The following is a 14,383-nucleotide window of genomic DNA, read 5'->3' as shown; positions in this document are numbered from 1 at the left end:
TTCACAAACACTAAAATACTTTTTTTAATTAAAGATTAATGTGACCTAAATGCTTTTTGCTCTAACAGTGAAAAATAATTTTTCTTATATCCGTTCACATTAGCCTGAAGATACCTATGATTATTTCCCATACTGCACAGTTCCTAATATGGCTTTCCCAGGGAACCCCAAGACTTGAACCTGCTGATTTCTATATTGCTACTTGCCCCTTATTAAACCCCTCCTGTTATAAGCCCCCAGCCCCATTCAGACAATAGCATTCCTGGCTGGGAAGCTTTCCCCCATATTTGGAAGGGGGGGCTTTAAGTATAAAAAGAAGGTACAGAGAAACTCCTCACAAGTCACCAGTTGATTTTAAGGTAAGGTATGAGTAACATGACTTTTGAGCCTTAACTCTGGTCTTGCAGCCTTTGATGTCACTGTCTAAAATTTCTTTTCTCAGGGGTTTTCACATCTCAGCCTTCTTCACAAGGCTTATCAGGTAAACACATTTTTAAAATGGTGTATGGACTACGAAATGGCTCAATTTCTAACAAGACAAACACTGTTTTGTTTTGTAGACAAGGTAAAACATGGGGGATGCTGCCATGAAAGAGTTTGGGGCAGCAGCCCCATACTTGAGGAAGTCTGACAGGGAGCGTCTGGAGGCCCAGACCCGACCCTTTGACATGAAAAGGGAGTGTTTCGTTCCGGATCCTGAGGAAGAATATGTGAAGGCATCCATTGTCAGCCGTGAGGGGGACAAAGTCACTGCTCAGACTGCCAAAGGGAAGGTCAGTGATATGAAAAGCATAGTTTGTAGATATTTTAGAACAGTGAACAAGTGAGTAATATTTCCAATTTCAGACTGTTACAGTGAAGGAGTGCGATGTACATCCTCAAAACCCCCCAAAGTTTGATAAAATTGAAGACATGGCGATGTTCACCTTCCTCCATGAGCCAGCTGTGCTGTTTAACCTCAAAGAGCGTTATGCGGCATGGATGATCTATGTGAGTTAAGGCTTAAAAGGTTTCCAGGATTAATTTACAGCCCTCTTTAGGCAGAAATTCAGTGGAAATGCTCACATTTCGTTCAGTTTTCAATGTTTTTGTTCCCATAGACCTACTCTGGGCTGTTCTGTGTTACTGTCAACCCCTACAAGTGGCTGCCAGTCTACAACCAGGAGGTGGTTGTTGCCTACAGAGGAAAGAAGAGGAGTGAAGCTCCTCCTCACATCTTCTCCATCTCTGATAATGCATACCAGTACATGCTGACAGGTAATTCACTATCAATATAATCTCTGTGTGCGTCTTGGTGGAGAATTAAACTTCTATTGTCCTTTTCTTGTATCCTATCTGCATCCTATCAGACAGAGAAAATCAGTCTATCCTCATCACGTAAGTTGAAAATCAAAATTTTCTTGTTAGCGGTTTCTTTATGAAAAATGTCATGCATAAGGAGACTTTAGACTTGTATTTTTACTCTTTAAAGACCCAGTCAGATGAATATTGCATTTATGGTATTTTTTGGCATGTTCTTGTGGCATTTTTCTGATGATCTTGCTCTCAGTAACAGGGAGGGGAAGGGGGCAGGCGTACCCTGCGCCAAAAGTCTCACTGTCAACTAAGAGGCAAATTTCTAAAGAACTAATGCTGCTCTGCAGAAAACAAAACAGGTTTTCAGATTTTGGCTAAACCCACCAAAACCATCAATTAAAGACCACTAGAAAAGCTTTTAAAATAGATCAGATATGATAGGAGTAGTATTTTAAAGATGATGTTGTCTGTGAGCTGGCTGAGGTTGTTGATGAGATTATTGACATGTAATTGTATTTACATTCTTTGAGATTCCACATTATGTTTTTATGAAACAAAAATAAATGTGTCCCCAGTGGAGAATCCGGTGCTGGAAAAACTGTCAACACCAAAAGAGTAATTCAATACTTTGCAAGCATTGCAGCTGGAGGAGGAAAAAAGGATGCAGGCACCGAAAAAAAGGCGAGAATTATACATACTGCATAAGATTCACATTCTTTTCTGCTTATTAAACACAAATGGGACTGTTTTTTTTAATAGGGTACCCTGGAAGATCAAATTATCCAGTGCAACCCTGCTTTAGAAGCCTTTGGGAACGCAAAGACCATCAGAAACGATAACTCATCCAGATTTGTAAGCACCTGTTAGTGATAGAAGAAATCTTTGTGTGTGTTTACTTTGACCAACGCTTTCTCTCTTCCTCTGGTAAACCTTTTAGGGGAAATTCATCCGCATCCACTTTGCTGCCAGTGGAAAGCTGGCGTCAGCAGACATTGAAACATGTTGGTAGCGTTCTCAATTTTTCATCCTCTTTCCTCTGTTTTTAAGTTAACCCCAGCTCTAAAGTTGATAACACTAACCTCTTTTCAGATCTGCTGGAGAAGTCCCGTGTCACCTTTCAACTCAGAGCTGAGAGAGATTACCACATCTTTTACCAGATTTTGTCTCAGAAGAAACCTGAGCTGCTTGGTAAAAAAAATAAGCAACTTGAGGAATTATTCTAAAAGTAAGTGACTGCAGTAAATTCTTACATTTCTGTGCCTCATTTTAGAAATGCTACTCATCACCAACAACCCCTATGACTACGCCTTCATCTCCCAAGGAGAGACAACTGTTGCGTCGATTAATGATGCTGAGGAGCTTTTGGCAACTGATGTGAGTATGAGGGGAAAAAAAGTCATCAAAAGGCTAGAACCATTATGTAGTAGTTTTAAATGTGCACATTTTTTCCTTTACAACACAAAAAAGTTAAAAATATGACATTCATTGTCTATTTATTATGGCTGAGAATAGGATCCCAGTGAGTTAGAGTTTAAACCAACCTCTTCACTTTTGGGTCTCATTCACTCTACACTAACTGAACCCTCTGTTACTATGGAAACTATCTATGACACTGAAGGTAACACCCCCCCCCCCCACTCATCCAGGAAGCCTTTGATGTGCTAGGCTTCACCCAAGATGAGAAAAATGGTATCTACAAGCTGATCGGTGCTATTATGCATTTTGGTAACATGAAGTTCAAGAACAAGCAGCGAGAAGAGCAAGCAGAGGCAGATGGCACTGAAGGTGAGTTTTCTGTCACTCTGAAACCTGACAAACAACATCTAAAAAGAGGTCAGCAAAAAAAAAGGATGGTAGTTTGGAGAAAAGTGTTTACGTTTTTGATTGCATTTCGATAGTAAGTAAAGATCAGAGAAATAGGACTGAGGTTTGTAAATGATTGTTAAGGAGCAAAAAAAGCTCAAACTGGACAAGTGACAGATTCCGCCAGGTAGTTTACTAATGTAACAAGCATGTGAAAACAAAGGGTAAGATCATTAAATAGGAAGCAATATTCAAGTAATATGACTTTAAACACTTTTACTGAAGTCAATTAAATGGGGTTAGGTTTGAATGCGCACGCACACTTGTACGCGCACAAGCACACACGCACACACATACACGAAATGTTGTTTTGCATCAAAGTCTGAATGCATCAGCAGGAATTTTTATATGCATTTCATATTAAGCTTACCCGTTTGAGTTAACTTAAAATTTAAGAAAGGTGATGACTCCGCTAAAATTCTTCTCTGTCAGAGTATCACTGCAATGGGAACGCAATGCCAAAATGTAGTTGTTTTTGACTTCTTCGATTTGAATTAACTTATAGACATGTTGTTTTGCTGTTTATTGAGAGTATTATACATTTATTTTCTTCAGATGCTGATAAAGTAGCTTATTTGATGGGCTTGAACTCTGCTGACCTGATCAAAGGTCTCTGTCACCCAAGGGTCAAAGTAGGAAATGAGTGGGTCACCAAAGGACAAAATGTTCAGCAGGTAAGAAAAATTATAACCATGAAACTCCATCACCAAATCCTTTAGAAAAAAACGGCCATATTTAGGAAGGTGAAGTAAATCCCAATGCATAAAAAGGTCAAATCGTACATATTTTCTCATAGGTGTACTATGCTGTTGGGGCACTGTCCAAGTCAGTGTACGAGAAGATGTTCCTGTGGATGGTGGTGAGGATTAACCACTCACTGGACACCAAGCAGCCACGACAGTACTTCATTGGAGTGCTGGACATTGCTGGATTTGAGATTTTTGATGTAAGCATATATATTTTTTCCCATGAGTCTTGAATGCAGTAAAATTCAATAACATAACAACATATTTTCTGTTGTCATCTGTTCCTTAGTTCAACACCTTTGAGCAGCTGTGCATCAACTTCACCAATGAAAAACTGCAACAGTTTTTCAACCATCACATGTTTGTGCTGGAGCAAGAAGAGTACAAGAAAGAAGGAATTGAATGGACCTTCATTGATTTTGGTATGGATCTCCAGGCCTGTATAGACCTGATTGAAAAGGTGAGAGATTTAACTGCAAAAACTCCTTAAACAGGGTAAGAATTTTGATCATTTTTAAGTATATGTTTCTGTCCCCTCAGCCCATGGGTATCATGTCCATCCTTGAAGAGGAGTGCATGTTCCCGAAAGCCAGTGATGCCACCTTTAAAGCTAAGCTTTATGACAACCACTTAGGGAAATCCAGCAACTTTCAAAAGCCTAGAAATGTCAAAGGAAAACCAGAGGCCCACTTTGCCCTGGTTCATTATGCAGGAACTGTTGATTATAACATCAACAACTGGCTGGTGAAGAACAAGGATCCTCTGAATGAGACTGTGGTTGGACTTTTCCAGAAGTCAACCTTAAAGCTTTTGGCCAATCTCTTTGCCAATTATGCTGGAGTGGACTCAGGTAGAAACAAACCTGGAGATGAGTTTTAACTATCAATGACAATGTGTTGTCTGAGAAAGCCAGTAATGATCCTCTCTGTCATAAAACAGCTGAAACTGGAAAAAGTGGCAAGGGAGGAGGAAGCAAGAAGAAGGGCTCATCTTTTCAAACTGTTTCAGCATTGCATAGAGTGAGTAAGGAAACACATGGAAAGATGTTTCTAAATGTGTTTTGTCTAACAATTTCGATTTGTCAAAAAATATACATAATGTATATGCAGGCTTAAGATAAACTGTTTTCCCCCAAAAAGTGACTTAAATCCCGCAAATCCTTCAGATACTAAATAAGAGAAAAGAATGTCATTAAAAATATTCTGCATGAATCTTGTGAATACTTCCACAGGAGAACTTGAACAAGCTGATGACCAACCTGCGGTCCACCCACCCTCACTTTGTGCGCTGCATCATCCCCAATGAGACCAAGACTCCTGGGGCCATGGAGAACCCTCTGGTGATGCACCAGCTGCGCTGTAACGGCGTGCTGGAAGGCATCAGGATCTGCAGAAAGGGCTTCCCAAACAGGATCCTCTATGGGGATTTCAAGCAGAGGTTTCTCAGTTTAATAATAAAGGCTATGAAATCTGAGATGCATGATGCCGTGGCTTGATCATTTTTTGCTTTTACAGATATCGCATCCTGAATCCAGCTGCCATCCCTGAGGGTCAGTTCATTGACAGCAGGAAGGGAGCAGAGAAACTTCTTGGGTCTCTAGAAATTGATCACAACCAGTACAAGTTTGGCCACACCAAGGTATTAAATAAAGATAAATGTTTTGCATACTAGTCTCATGTTTTGCAGTTAATGAAAATCTATGTTCTTTGAAGGTGTTCTTTAAGGCTGGTCTTCTTGGACAATTGGAGGAGATGAGAGATGATCGCCTGTCTCTCATCATCACAGGAATACAGGCTAGATCAAGAGGGCTGCTGGCAAGAGTAGAATTCCAGAAGATTGTAGAAAGAAGGTTGGAGTGAAAAATTTTAATTCATTTGTGGCACAAAACTATTTTATACTTTTTGCATAAGGTTGGGTTGTAATGCCTATATATGTCCACTGACAGGGATGCTCTACTTGTGATCCAGTGGAACATTCGTGCCTTCATGGGGGTCAAGAATTGGCCTTGGATGAAGCTGTACTTTAAGATCAAACCTCTACTGAGATCTGCAGAGGCAGAGAAAGAGATGGCCAATATGAAGGAAGAATTCCTGAAGCTCAAAGAGGCTTATGCAAAATCTGAAGCTCGTAGAAAGGAACTAGAGGAAAAAATGGTCTCCCTTCTTCAAGAGAAGAACGACCTGCAGCTCCAAGTACATGCTGTAAGGCTAAACATATTTGTTTGTCCTATTCATATGTAAGAGGATCCCCATTATAAATGCAAACATAGTTATGAATCTATTTACTTTTTAGGAGCAAGATAATCTTGCTGATGCAGAGGAGCGTTGTGAAGGGCTGATCAAACACAAAATTCAGGCGGAAGCAAAGGTCAAGGAGCTAACTGAGAGACTGGAAGACGAAGAGGAGATAAATGCTGAATTGACAGCTAAGAAGAGAAAGCTGGAAGATGAGTGCTCCGAGTTAAAGAAGGACATTGATGATCTGGAGCTAACTCTGGCTAAAGTGGAGAAGGAAAAGCACGCCACTGAGAACAAGGTTTATCAAATAGTTTAAGAAATGCTGGAACACAAACACGATTTGTGTTTCTTGTACATGGACAAAGTATTTTCTTCTTCATTTCCCAGGTGAAGAACTTAGTTGAGGAGATGGCTGCTTTGGATGAAATCATAGCCAAGCTTACCAAGGAGAAGAAAGCTTTACAAGAAGCTCATCAGCAAACGCTGGATGACCTGCAGAGTGAAGAAGACAAAGTCAACACTCTGACCAAGGCCAAAGCTAAGCTGGAGCAACAAGTGGACGATGTAAGAATTTCTGAATTAATTCCTTACTTCTGTTGTTTTTTTAAATTTGAAAATGTGATCTCTTCCTACATTTATAAACAGAGGCAATTGATTAATTTCTGTTGTAATGCCCAGCTTGAAGGTTCTCTAGAACAAGAGAAGAAAGTTAGAATGGATCTTGAGAGAGCAAAGAGGAAACTGGAGGGTGACTTGAAACTAACTTTGGAAAGTTTAATGGACCTGGAAAATGACAAACAACAACTAGAGGAGCATCTAAAAAAGTAAAGAATTCCACCTTCCACCTAATTATTTAAGAAACACTCTTCTGAAAGAAGCCTTTGAGGTACACAGATGGTTGGACTTTATTTTGCCATTGCAGAAAGGACTTTGAACTCAGTCAGCTCAACAATAAGATAGAAGACGAGCAGGCCATTTCCATTCAGCTTCAGAAGAAACTGAAGGAGCTTCAGGTAGTGAAAAAAGTCACTTTGAATAATTGTAAAAAAGATAAAGTGTTATTAAAGTGATTTCAAAAAACTCAATTCTGATAGGCTCGCATTGAAGAACTTGAGGAAGAACTGGAGGCAGAGCGAGCTGCTCGAGCCAAAGTGGAGAAGCAAAGAGCAGACTTGGCTCGGGAGCTGGAGGAGATCAGTGAGAGGCTGGAGGAGGCTGGAGGAGCCACAACTACCCAGATCGAGATGAACAAGAAGAGGGAGGCCGAGTTCCAGAAACTCCGCAGAGACCTCGAAGAGGCCACTCTGCACCATGAATCCACAACTGCAAGCCTCAGAAAGAAACAAGCAGACAGTGTGGCTGACCTGGGAGAGCAGATTGACAACCTGCAGAGAGTCAAGCAGAAACTGGAGAAGGAGAAGAGTGAACTCAAACTGGAGCTGGATGATGTGGTTTCCAACATGGAACATGTTGTAAAGACAAAGGTTGTGTATTTACCTTTACTTTTCTGAATTGATAGGGTCTCTTTTTATCTATGGTTTAAAAACAGCTTGATAAAGCTTATCTAATATGGATTTTTTTCAGACTAATTTAGAGAAAACATGCAGAACTTTGGAAGATCAAATGAACGAATACAAGAATAAGTTTGAGGAAGCTCAACGCTGCATCAATGACTTCAACATGCAAAAAGCAAAACTTCAGACAGAAAATGGTATAAACTTGATTCTTACCAACTGTTTTTGTCTATATATAGCATTGGTTGGCTGTGTTAGAGTTGGACTTTCCAAAAAAACAATATTTCCAGGGGTCAAGCTTTAACATTGTGCATCTATTAAAATTCTAGGTGAGCTCTCTAGGCAGCTGGAGGACAAAGATTCCAAGGTATCCCAACTGACAAGAGGAAAAATGTCATATACTCAACAAATTGAAGACCTGAAGAGGCAGCTAGAAGAGGAGAGCAAGGTAAATAACACCGAATCAACTCAACAGAAATTTCAGTGATTGGTTTACTCAGCCTTGATTTTCTAATTTCAGGCCAAGAACGCCTTAGCCCATGCTGTGCAGTCAGCTCGTCATGACTGTGACCTCCTCAGGGAGCAGTATGAGGAGGAGCAGGAGGCCAAGGCTGAGCTGCAGCGCAGCATGTCCAAAGCCAACTCCGAGGTGGCTCAGTGGAGAACCAAGTACGAAACTGACGCCATCCAGAGGACTGAGGAACTGGAAGAAGCCAAGTAAGCCAGAGCTGTAAATGTTTAAACTGCAAATCGTAAAAGGAAGTTTCGTCTGGCAGATCAGCTTTTTGTTTGTGTTATGTTCCTACTACAATGTAAGACGAACAAAAAGTTTTTCCGTTGGATGACAAAGCAGCCTTTATAGGAGCTGATTTTCATTCAGTTGACGGACCGTTTAACGGTTTACATGATGGTTTCTAAAGGAAGAAGCTGGCTCAGCGTCTGCAGGAGGCTGAGGAAGCTGTTGAAGCAGTGAATGCTAAATGTTCCTCCTTGGAGAAGACCAAACACAGACTGCAGAATGAGATTGAAGATCTCATGGTGGATGTGGAGAGGTCAAATGCTGCTGCTGCTGCTCTGGACAAGAAGCAGAGGAACTTTGACAAGGTCAGGTTTAAAATATTACAATTAACAACAAAGGCATGTAAAAAAATTTCATTTAACAAAAATGTGATGTTAATATAAGCACAAAAGATATAAAAGATTAAAAAAGAAGAATCATAATTAGATCACTGATCAGTTTTTTAAAAGTTGTCTCACTTTTCACTGAAGGTCTTGTCAGAGTGGAAGCAGAAGTATGAAGAGTCTCAATGTGAGCTGGAGAGCTCTCAGAAGGACGGCAGGGCCTTAAGTACTGAGCTTTTCAAACTTAAAAACTCCTACGAAGAATCTCTGGACCATCTGGAAACCATGAGGAGAGAGAACAAGAACCTTCAAGGTCAGATCGCCCAGGTTCAGTTACTGAATTATCTTAAGACAGTTTAAAAAAAAATTAAAGAGTCAGCTAATTGCTCTGGCTGACATTCCACAGAGGAAGTTTCTGACCTCACTGAGCAACTTGGTGAGAGTTCAAAGAACATCCATGAACTGGAGAAGCTGCGAAAGCAATTGGAACAAGAGAAGAGCGAGATCCAGTCTGCTCTCGAGGAAGCTGAGGTGCAGACCTCTGTAGACAAGCAGGATGTTTCAAAAAAAGAGTTCTTTTGTTGTTATGAATACATATCTCCCTTTCTGCTAGGCTTCTCTTGAACACGAGGAAGGCAAGATTTTAAGGACCCAGCTGGAATTCAATCAAATAAAAGCAGAAATTGAAAGGAAACTAGCTGAGAAAGATGAAGAGATGGAGCAGAGCAAGAGGAACATGCAGAGGACCATTGACACCCTGCAGAGTTCTCTGGAGGCAGAGTGCCGCAGCAGGAATGAAGCTCTTCGTATTAAAAAGAAGATGGAGGGAGACCTCAACGAGATGGAGATCCAGCTCAGCCAAGCCAACAGGCAGGCAGCTGAAGCCCAGAAACAGCTGAAGGCTGTCCATGCTCATCTGAAGGTAAGATGGAGCATGTAAGACTCACTTCCTGAGGATGATTTATCTTTAACTGTTTATCTTCAAGAAATTTATTTTTTTCAAAGGATTGTCAGATTCAGCTGGACGAGTCAGTGAGAGCCAATGATGACCTGAAAGAGAACCTAGCCATCATTGAAAGACGCAACAACCTGCTTCAGGCTGAACTGGAGGAGCTGAGAGCTGCTCTGGAGCAAACTGAAAGGAGCCGCAAACTGGCCGAGCAAGACCTGCTGGATGTCAGTGAGAGGGTGCAGCTGCTGCACTCACAGGTCTGTGCCTATCTTTTAATGTGCTTTTAGTTTCTAAAGCTGCTTTCAGGCAAAAGTATTTTCTCTATTCACTAAAAACAGAACACAGGGCTGATAAACCAGAAGAAGAAGCTGGAGTCTGATACAGTGCAGCTTCAAACAGAGGTTGAAGATGCAGTGCAGGAGTGCAGAAATGCTGAAGAGAAGGCCAAAAAGGCCATCACTGATGCCGCCATGATGGCAGAGGAACTGAAAAAAGAGCAGGACACCAGCGCTCACCTGGAGCGCATGAAGAAGAACATGGAACAAACCATCAAAGACCTGCAGCACCGTCTGGATGAAGCTGAGCAGATCGCCATGAAGGGAGGAAAGAAGCAGGTGCAGAAGCTTGAGGCCAGGGTAAGTACTCTTAAACTCATGTCATTATCCACCATCAGCAGGATGCCAGTGACTAGGGCTACTTTTGTCCAAATGATTCCTGATCTACTTAACAATAATTGTAATAAATGTGTTAAATAGATTTATGCATCTTTGTGGTTAGCACATTGAGTTATTTGTATTTTTAGGTTAGGGACCTTGAGAATGAAGTGGAGTTGGAGCAGAAGAAGAGCAGTGATGCCGTCAAGGGAATCCGTAAATATGAGAGACGCATCAAGGAGCTCACATATCAGGTAATCTGTTACCTAAAAGCCCTGAGGATCCACTGTAATGTTTTTCTAAATACTCCTAACAAGAAATCTGAGACATGATCTCACTCAGATACGTCTCTCAACTTTTTGTTAGACACAAAGCCTTGATTATCTTCTCTATGTTCACTCATTTGTGCAGACTGAGGAGGACCGTAAGAACACTGCCCGCCTGCAGGATCTGGTTGACAAACTGCAGCTGAAGGTTAAGGCTTATAAGAGAGCAGCTGAGGAAGCTGTAAGTATGAAGTGGAAAAAATAGGACATATTGTGTTGCCGCTTTTCATTCCTCACATTCATTGCTTTTCAAATTTAAAAACTGGAAACATAGTGGTACAGTACAACGTACAGTGAGGTCAATAAGTATTTGATCACCCTGTGATTTAGCAAGTTCTCCCACTTAGAAAACATGGAGGGGTCTAAAATTTTCATCATAGGTGCATTTCCACAGTGAGAGACAGAATCTGAAGAAACATTCAGAAATCACGTTGTACGATTTTTTAAAACAATTTATATGTTTATTACTGTGACAAATAAGTATTTGATCACTAGATTATCAGATAGATTTCTGACCAGCCAAGACCTGCTGTTCTGCTTTTAAATAGTCCAACTCCACTCTGCTCATGATTCTAAATTAGTGGCACCTGTTTGAGGTGGTTAGCTTGCATAAAGGCACCTGTGCACCCCACAATCAGTCAGAAGTCTAACTACCAACATGGGCAAAACCAAAGAGCTGTCAAAAGACACAAGAGACAAAATTGTAGACCTTCACAAAGCTGGAAGTGGCTACAGGGCAATTGCCAAGCAGCTTGGTGAGAAAAGAACAACTGTTGGAGCAATTGTCAGAAAATGGAAGAGGCTAATGATGACTGTCAATGTCCCTCGGACTGGAGCCCCTCGCAAGATCTCACCTCGTGGGGTATCGATGATGCTAAGGAAGGTGAAGAATCAGCCCAGCACTACACGGGAGGAGCTGGTCAATGACCTGAAGAGAGCCGGGACCACCGTTTCCAAGGCTACTATAGCATCATGCTCTGGGGGTGCTTTTTTTTGCACAGGGGACAGGACGACTGCACTGTATTAAGGAGAGGATGAACAGGACTCTGTATTGTGAGATATTGGGCAAAAAGCTCCTAACCTCTGTCAGAGCATTGAAGATGGGTCGTGGCTGGGTCTGTCAGCATGACAATGACCCAAAGCACACAGCCAAGAAAACCAAGGAGTGGCTCCGTAAGAAGCATGTCAAGGTTCTGGAGTGGCCTAGCCAGTCTCCAGACCTAAATCCAATAGAGAATCTTTGGAGGGAGCTGAAACTCCGTGTTGCTCAGCAACAGCCCCGAACCCTGACAGATCTAGAGAAGATCTGTATGGAGGACTGGGCCAAAATCCCTAATGCAGTGTGTAGAAACCTAGTGAAGAACTACAGGAACCATTTGACCTCTGTAAGTGTTAATAAAGGCTTCTGTACCAAATATAAAAGTTGTTTAGCTCAAGTGATCAAATACTTATTTGTAATATACAAATAAAATATTTTAAAAAAATCGTACAACGTGATTTCTGAATGTTTCTTCAGATTCTGTCTCTCACTGTGGAAATGCACCTATGATGAAAATTTTAGACCCCTCCATGTTTTCTAAGTGGGAGAACTTGCTAAATTACAGGGCGATCAAATACTTATTGACCTCACTGTATAATTATTTGTTCCCTAATGTTTTCTTTGTTGGGACTGTTAAGAGACAGGAAGTCAGTAGCTTTTGTTGTTTCTGTATGTTTTAGGAGGAGCAAGCCAACACTCACCTGACTAAGTTCCGTAAGCTGCAGCATGAGCTGGACGAGGCTGAAGAAAGAGCCGACATCGCCGAGTCTCAGGTCAACAAGATACGCGCCAAAACCCGCGATGTGGGGTCAAAGGTGAGCACCTCACCCAGACATTAACACTCCCACTGATGTGACATGGATCTGCATTGCTGATAACATTTCTCTCCACTTACATGTTGTTTCCAAAATATTCAATTCAAAGATTGGCTATAATTGCTGTGTAATTCAGTTTTCATTCATCACACATTTAAAATAAGAAAGCAAAATATTCCTTAAAAGAAAATAAATAAATCAGACCAGTCCTGTGAACAGATCATTTTTATTTGGTGTAAATATAAAGTTAGTCAAGTTTATCTTAAAAGAATGAATCCTATCAAAAACATGATTAGGGTTTAGGCATATTTCTGAATATTTTCTGCATTATTAAGAGGTAAAACAAAGATGTGCGACAAAGATGATGTGGGGAGCATGCAGGACAGAACCAAATTAGGAACAGATTTGCATGCTAAACCTCAGGACTTTAAATGTTATTTATAAAGTTTTTAAGTTGTTAGGTATACAGAAACCTTATTTTTTATTATGTTGTAATGATGTTGGATGAATTTTACATTAAATGCACATTTGTATTTACTGAGCAAGGCACACGCCAATCAATGATTTGATTGTTTTCATGTCAGTAGTTACTTGTTAATAAAATAGGCATGCTAATAAAGTCACTGTGATGCTATACTTACCATTACATGTATTGTTTTTTTTTAATGAGTTAAAAAAAAAAGAGTCTCTACAAACCTGAGAATTTCATTCTCCACAATTTATCATGGCTGTCTTTTTTATTCAAAACTATTTCAGAAAGAGTAGTTTGGCTGATGAGAATGGCCATAAATTTATTGTTAATTGAATGGCCTGCAATTCATGCCATGGCATATATCTAGAAAATGATTGTGAGCAACACTTGTTGAGTTTTCTGACACTAATCCATCTTTCATTGTCTACTTTTGTTTATCATTCTTCATCACAGAAAGGGCTAGATGAGGAGTGAAACTCACTGACGGCCACCTAAGACCCGTGGGTTCTTCTGTGCTGTGGTCACCTTTGTTTGCAAAGTAACTGTAGAATAAAGCAAAATGCATGTAAATCAACTTAAAGTCTCTTCATTTATTGTGATTATTGTAAGTACAATGTCAGACAGAAGGTATACCACCCCATAAAATAACCTTGATCTGGTCTATCTTTAATTCTATGACAGCAATAAATATGTAAGGGATATAGACAAACAGCATTTTAAGGTAAAAACACTAATATTTGAATCAATATTAATGTTTAGCAAATATGTACAGCAAGTCAGAGCTTTCTACTTGCTGGAGTGGTGTTACAAAAAACAGCAGCTATAGTTTGATAGTCTAGTGCCACCTTGTGGCATTTTTCGTCCAACTTTTCTCTTGTGGATTCTTCCTCTGGTGTAAAACTGACCCCATGAGGATAACTGAGGGTCATAATGGAGTGGTGCATGGGCAGCGTCACATTGACTACATGGTTAAAACTATTCTGTACAAATACGTTTTAACAGATAAATTTCACACAAAGCTAGACCTATTTTTTTACTCTATAGACAATTTCTCTGTAAAGAACTTTGACAAACGCACAAAATTGTTTCAAATTCCTTCATCAAAACAGGCGGAAATTTCATATCCAAATGTTTTCATCTTTTATTGACTACCACTTGTGTTTTTTTTTTTTATTAGAAACTATGTAAAGACAATGCACAGTACAGACCAAAAGTTTGGACACACCTTCTCATTCAAATAAATGGGAAGGTGTGTTCAAACTTTTGGTCTGTAGGGTATATGCAGTTATTTAAAATAACATAACAACAGCCTTTTCTTAAATTTTTTTATAAACATACAATTTCAACA

General features: G+C 40.2%; 1 protein-coding gene and 1 long non-coding RNA gene across 11 annotated transcripts in view; one reads left to right on the top strand and one right to left on the bottom strand.

Moving 5' to 3' along the window:
* Positions 1 to 248: 248 nt before the first annotated feature.
* LOC100125526 (myosin-7) lies at positions 249 to 13,609 on the top strand. The gene is made up of 39 exons (XM_020710967.2): positions 249 to 359; positions 443 to 481; positions 561 to 773; positions 847 to 990; positions 1,101 to 1,257; positions 1,350 to 1,377; positions 1,872 to 1,977; positions 2,056 to 2,148; positions 2,234 to 2,297; positions 2,386 to 2,484; positions 2,567 to 2,670; positions 2,943 to 3,081; positions 3,715 to 3,833; positions 3,956 to 4,105; positions 4,195 to 4,365; positions 4,446 to 4,755; positions 4,845 to 4,924; positions 5,137 to 5,342; positions 5,420 to 5,543; positions 5,618 to 5,754; positions 5,851 to 6,106; positions 6,198 to 6,440; positions 6,530 to 6,706; positions 6,821 to 6,966; positions 7,065 to 7,155; positions 7,237 to 7,626; positions 7,727 to 7,853; positions 7,986 to 8,104; positions 8,177 to 8,373; positions 8,577 to 8,760; positions 8,926 to 9,091; positions 9,185 to 9,309; positions 9,392 to 9,700; positions 9,784 to 9,987; positions 10,069 to 10,365; positions 10,533 to 10,637; positions 10,795 to 10,890; positions 12,429 to 12,563; positions 13,489 to 13,609. The coding sequence occupies exons 3-39, from the start codon at positions 573 to 575 to the stop codon at positions 13,507 to 13,509; spliced, it is 5,820 nt and encodes a 1,939-aa protein (XP_020566626.1). The 5' UTR covers positions 249 to 359; positions 443 to 481; positions 561 to 572; the 3' UTR covers positions 13,510 to 13,609.
* Positions 12,771 to 14,383, bottom strand: part of LOC110016886 (uncharacterized) — a 36,863-nt gene continuing 35,250 nt past the window's right edge. For all 10 annotated transcript variants that reach the window (XR_002875198.2, XR_013650432.1, XR_013650431.1 and 7 more), the window contains one exon: positions 12,771 to 13,577. This is a non-coding gene — a long non-coding RNA (uncharacterized LOC110016886). The remainder of the gene's footprint in view (positions 13,578 to 14,383) is intronic.

This window comes from Oryzias latipes, chromosome 17 (genome assembly GCF_053564925.1).
Source record: "Oryzias latipes strain Hd-rR chromosome 17, Olatipes_Hd-rR_3.1".
In the NCBI taxonomy this organism is placed as follows: domain Eukaryota; kingdom Metazoa; phylum Chordata; class Actinopteri; order Beloniformes; family Adrianichthyidae; genus Oryzias; species Oryzias latipes.
The sequence above is the reverse complement of the archived record's forward strand: the minus strand, read 5'-3'. Positions and strand labels throughout refer to the sequence as shown.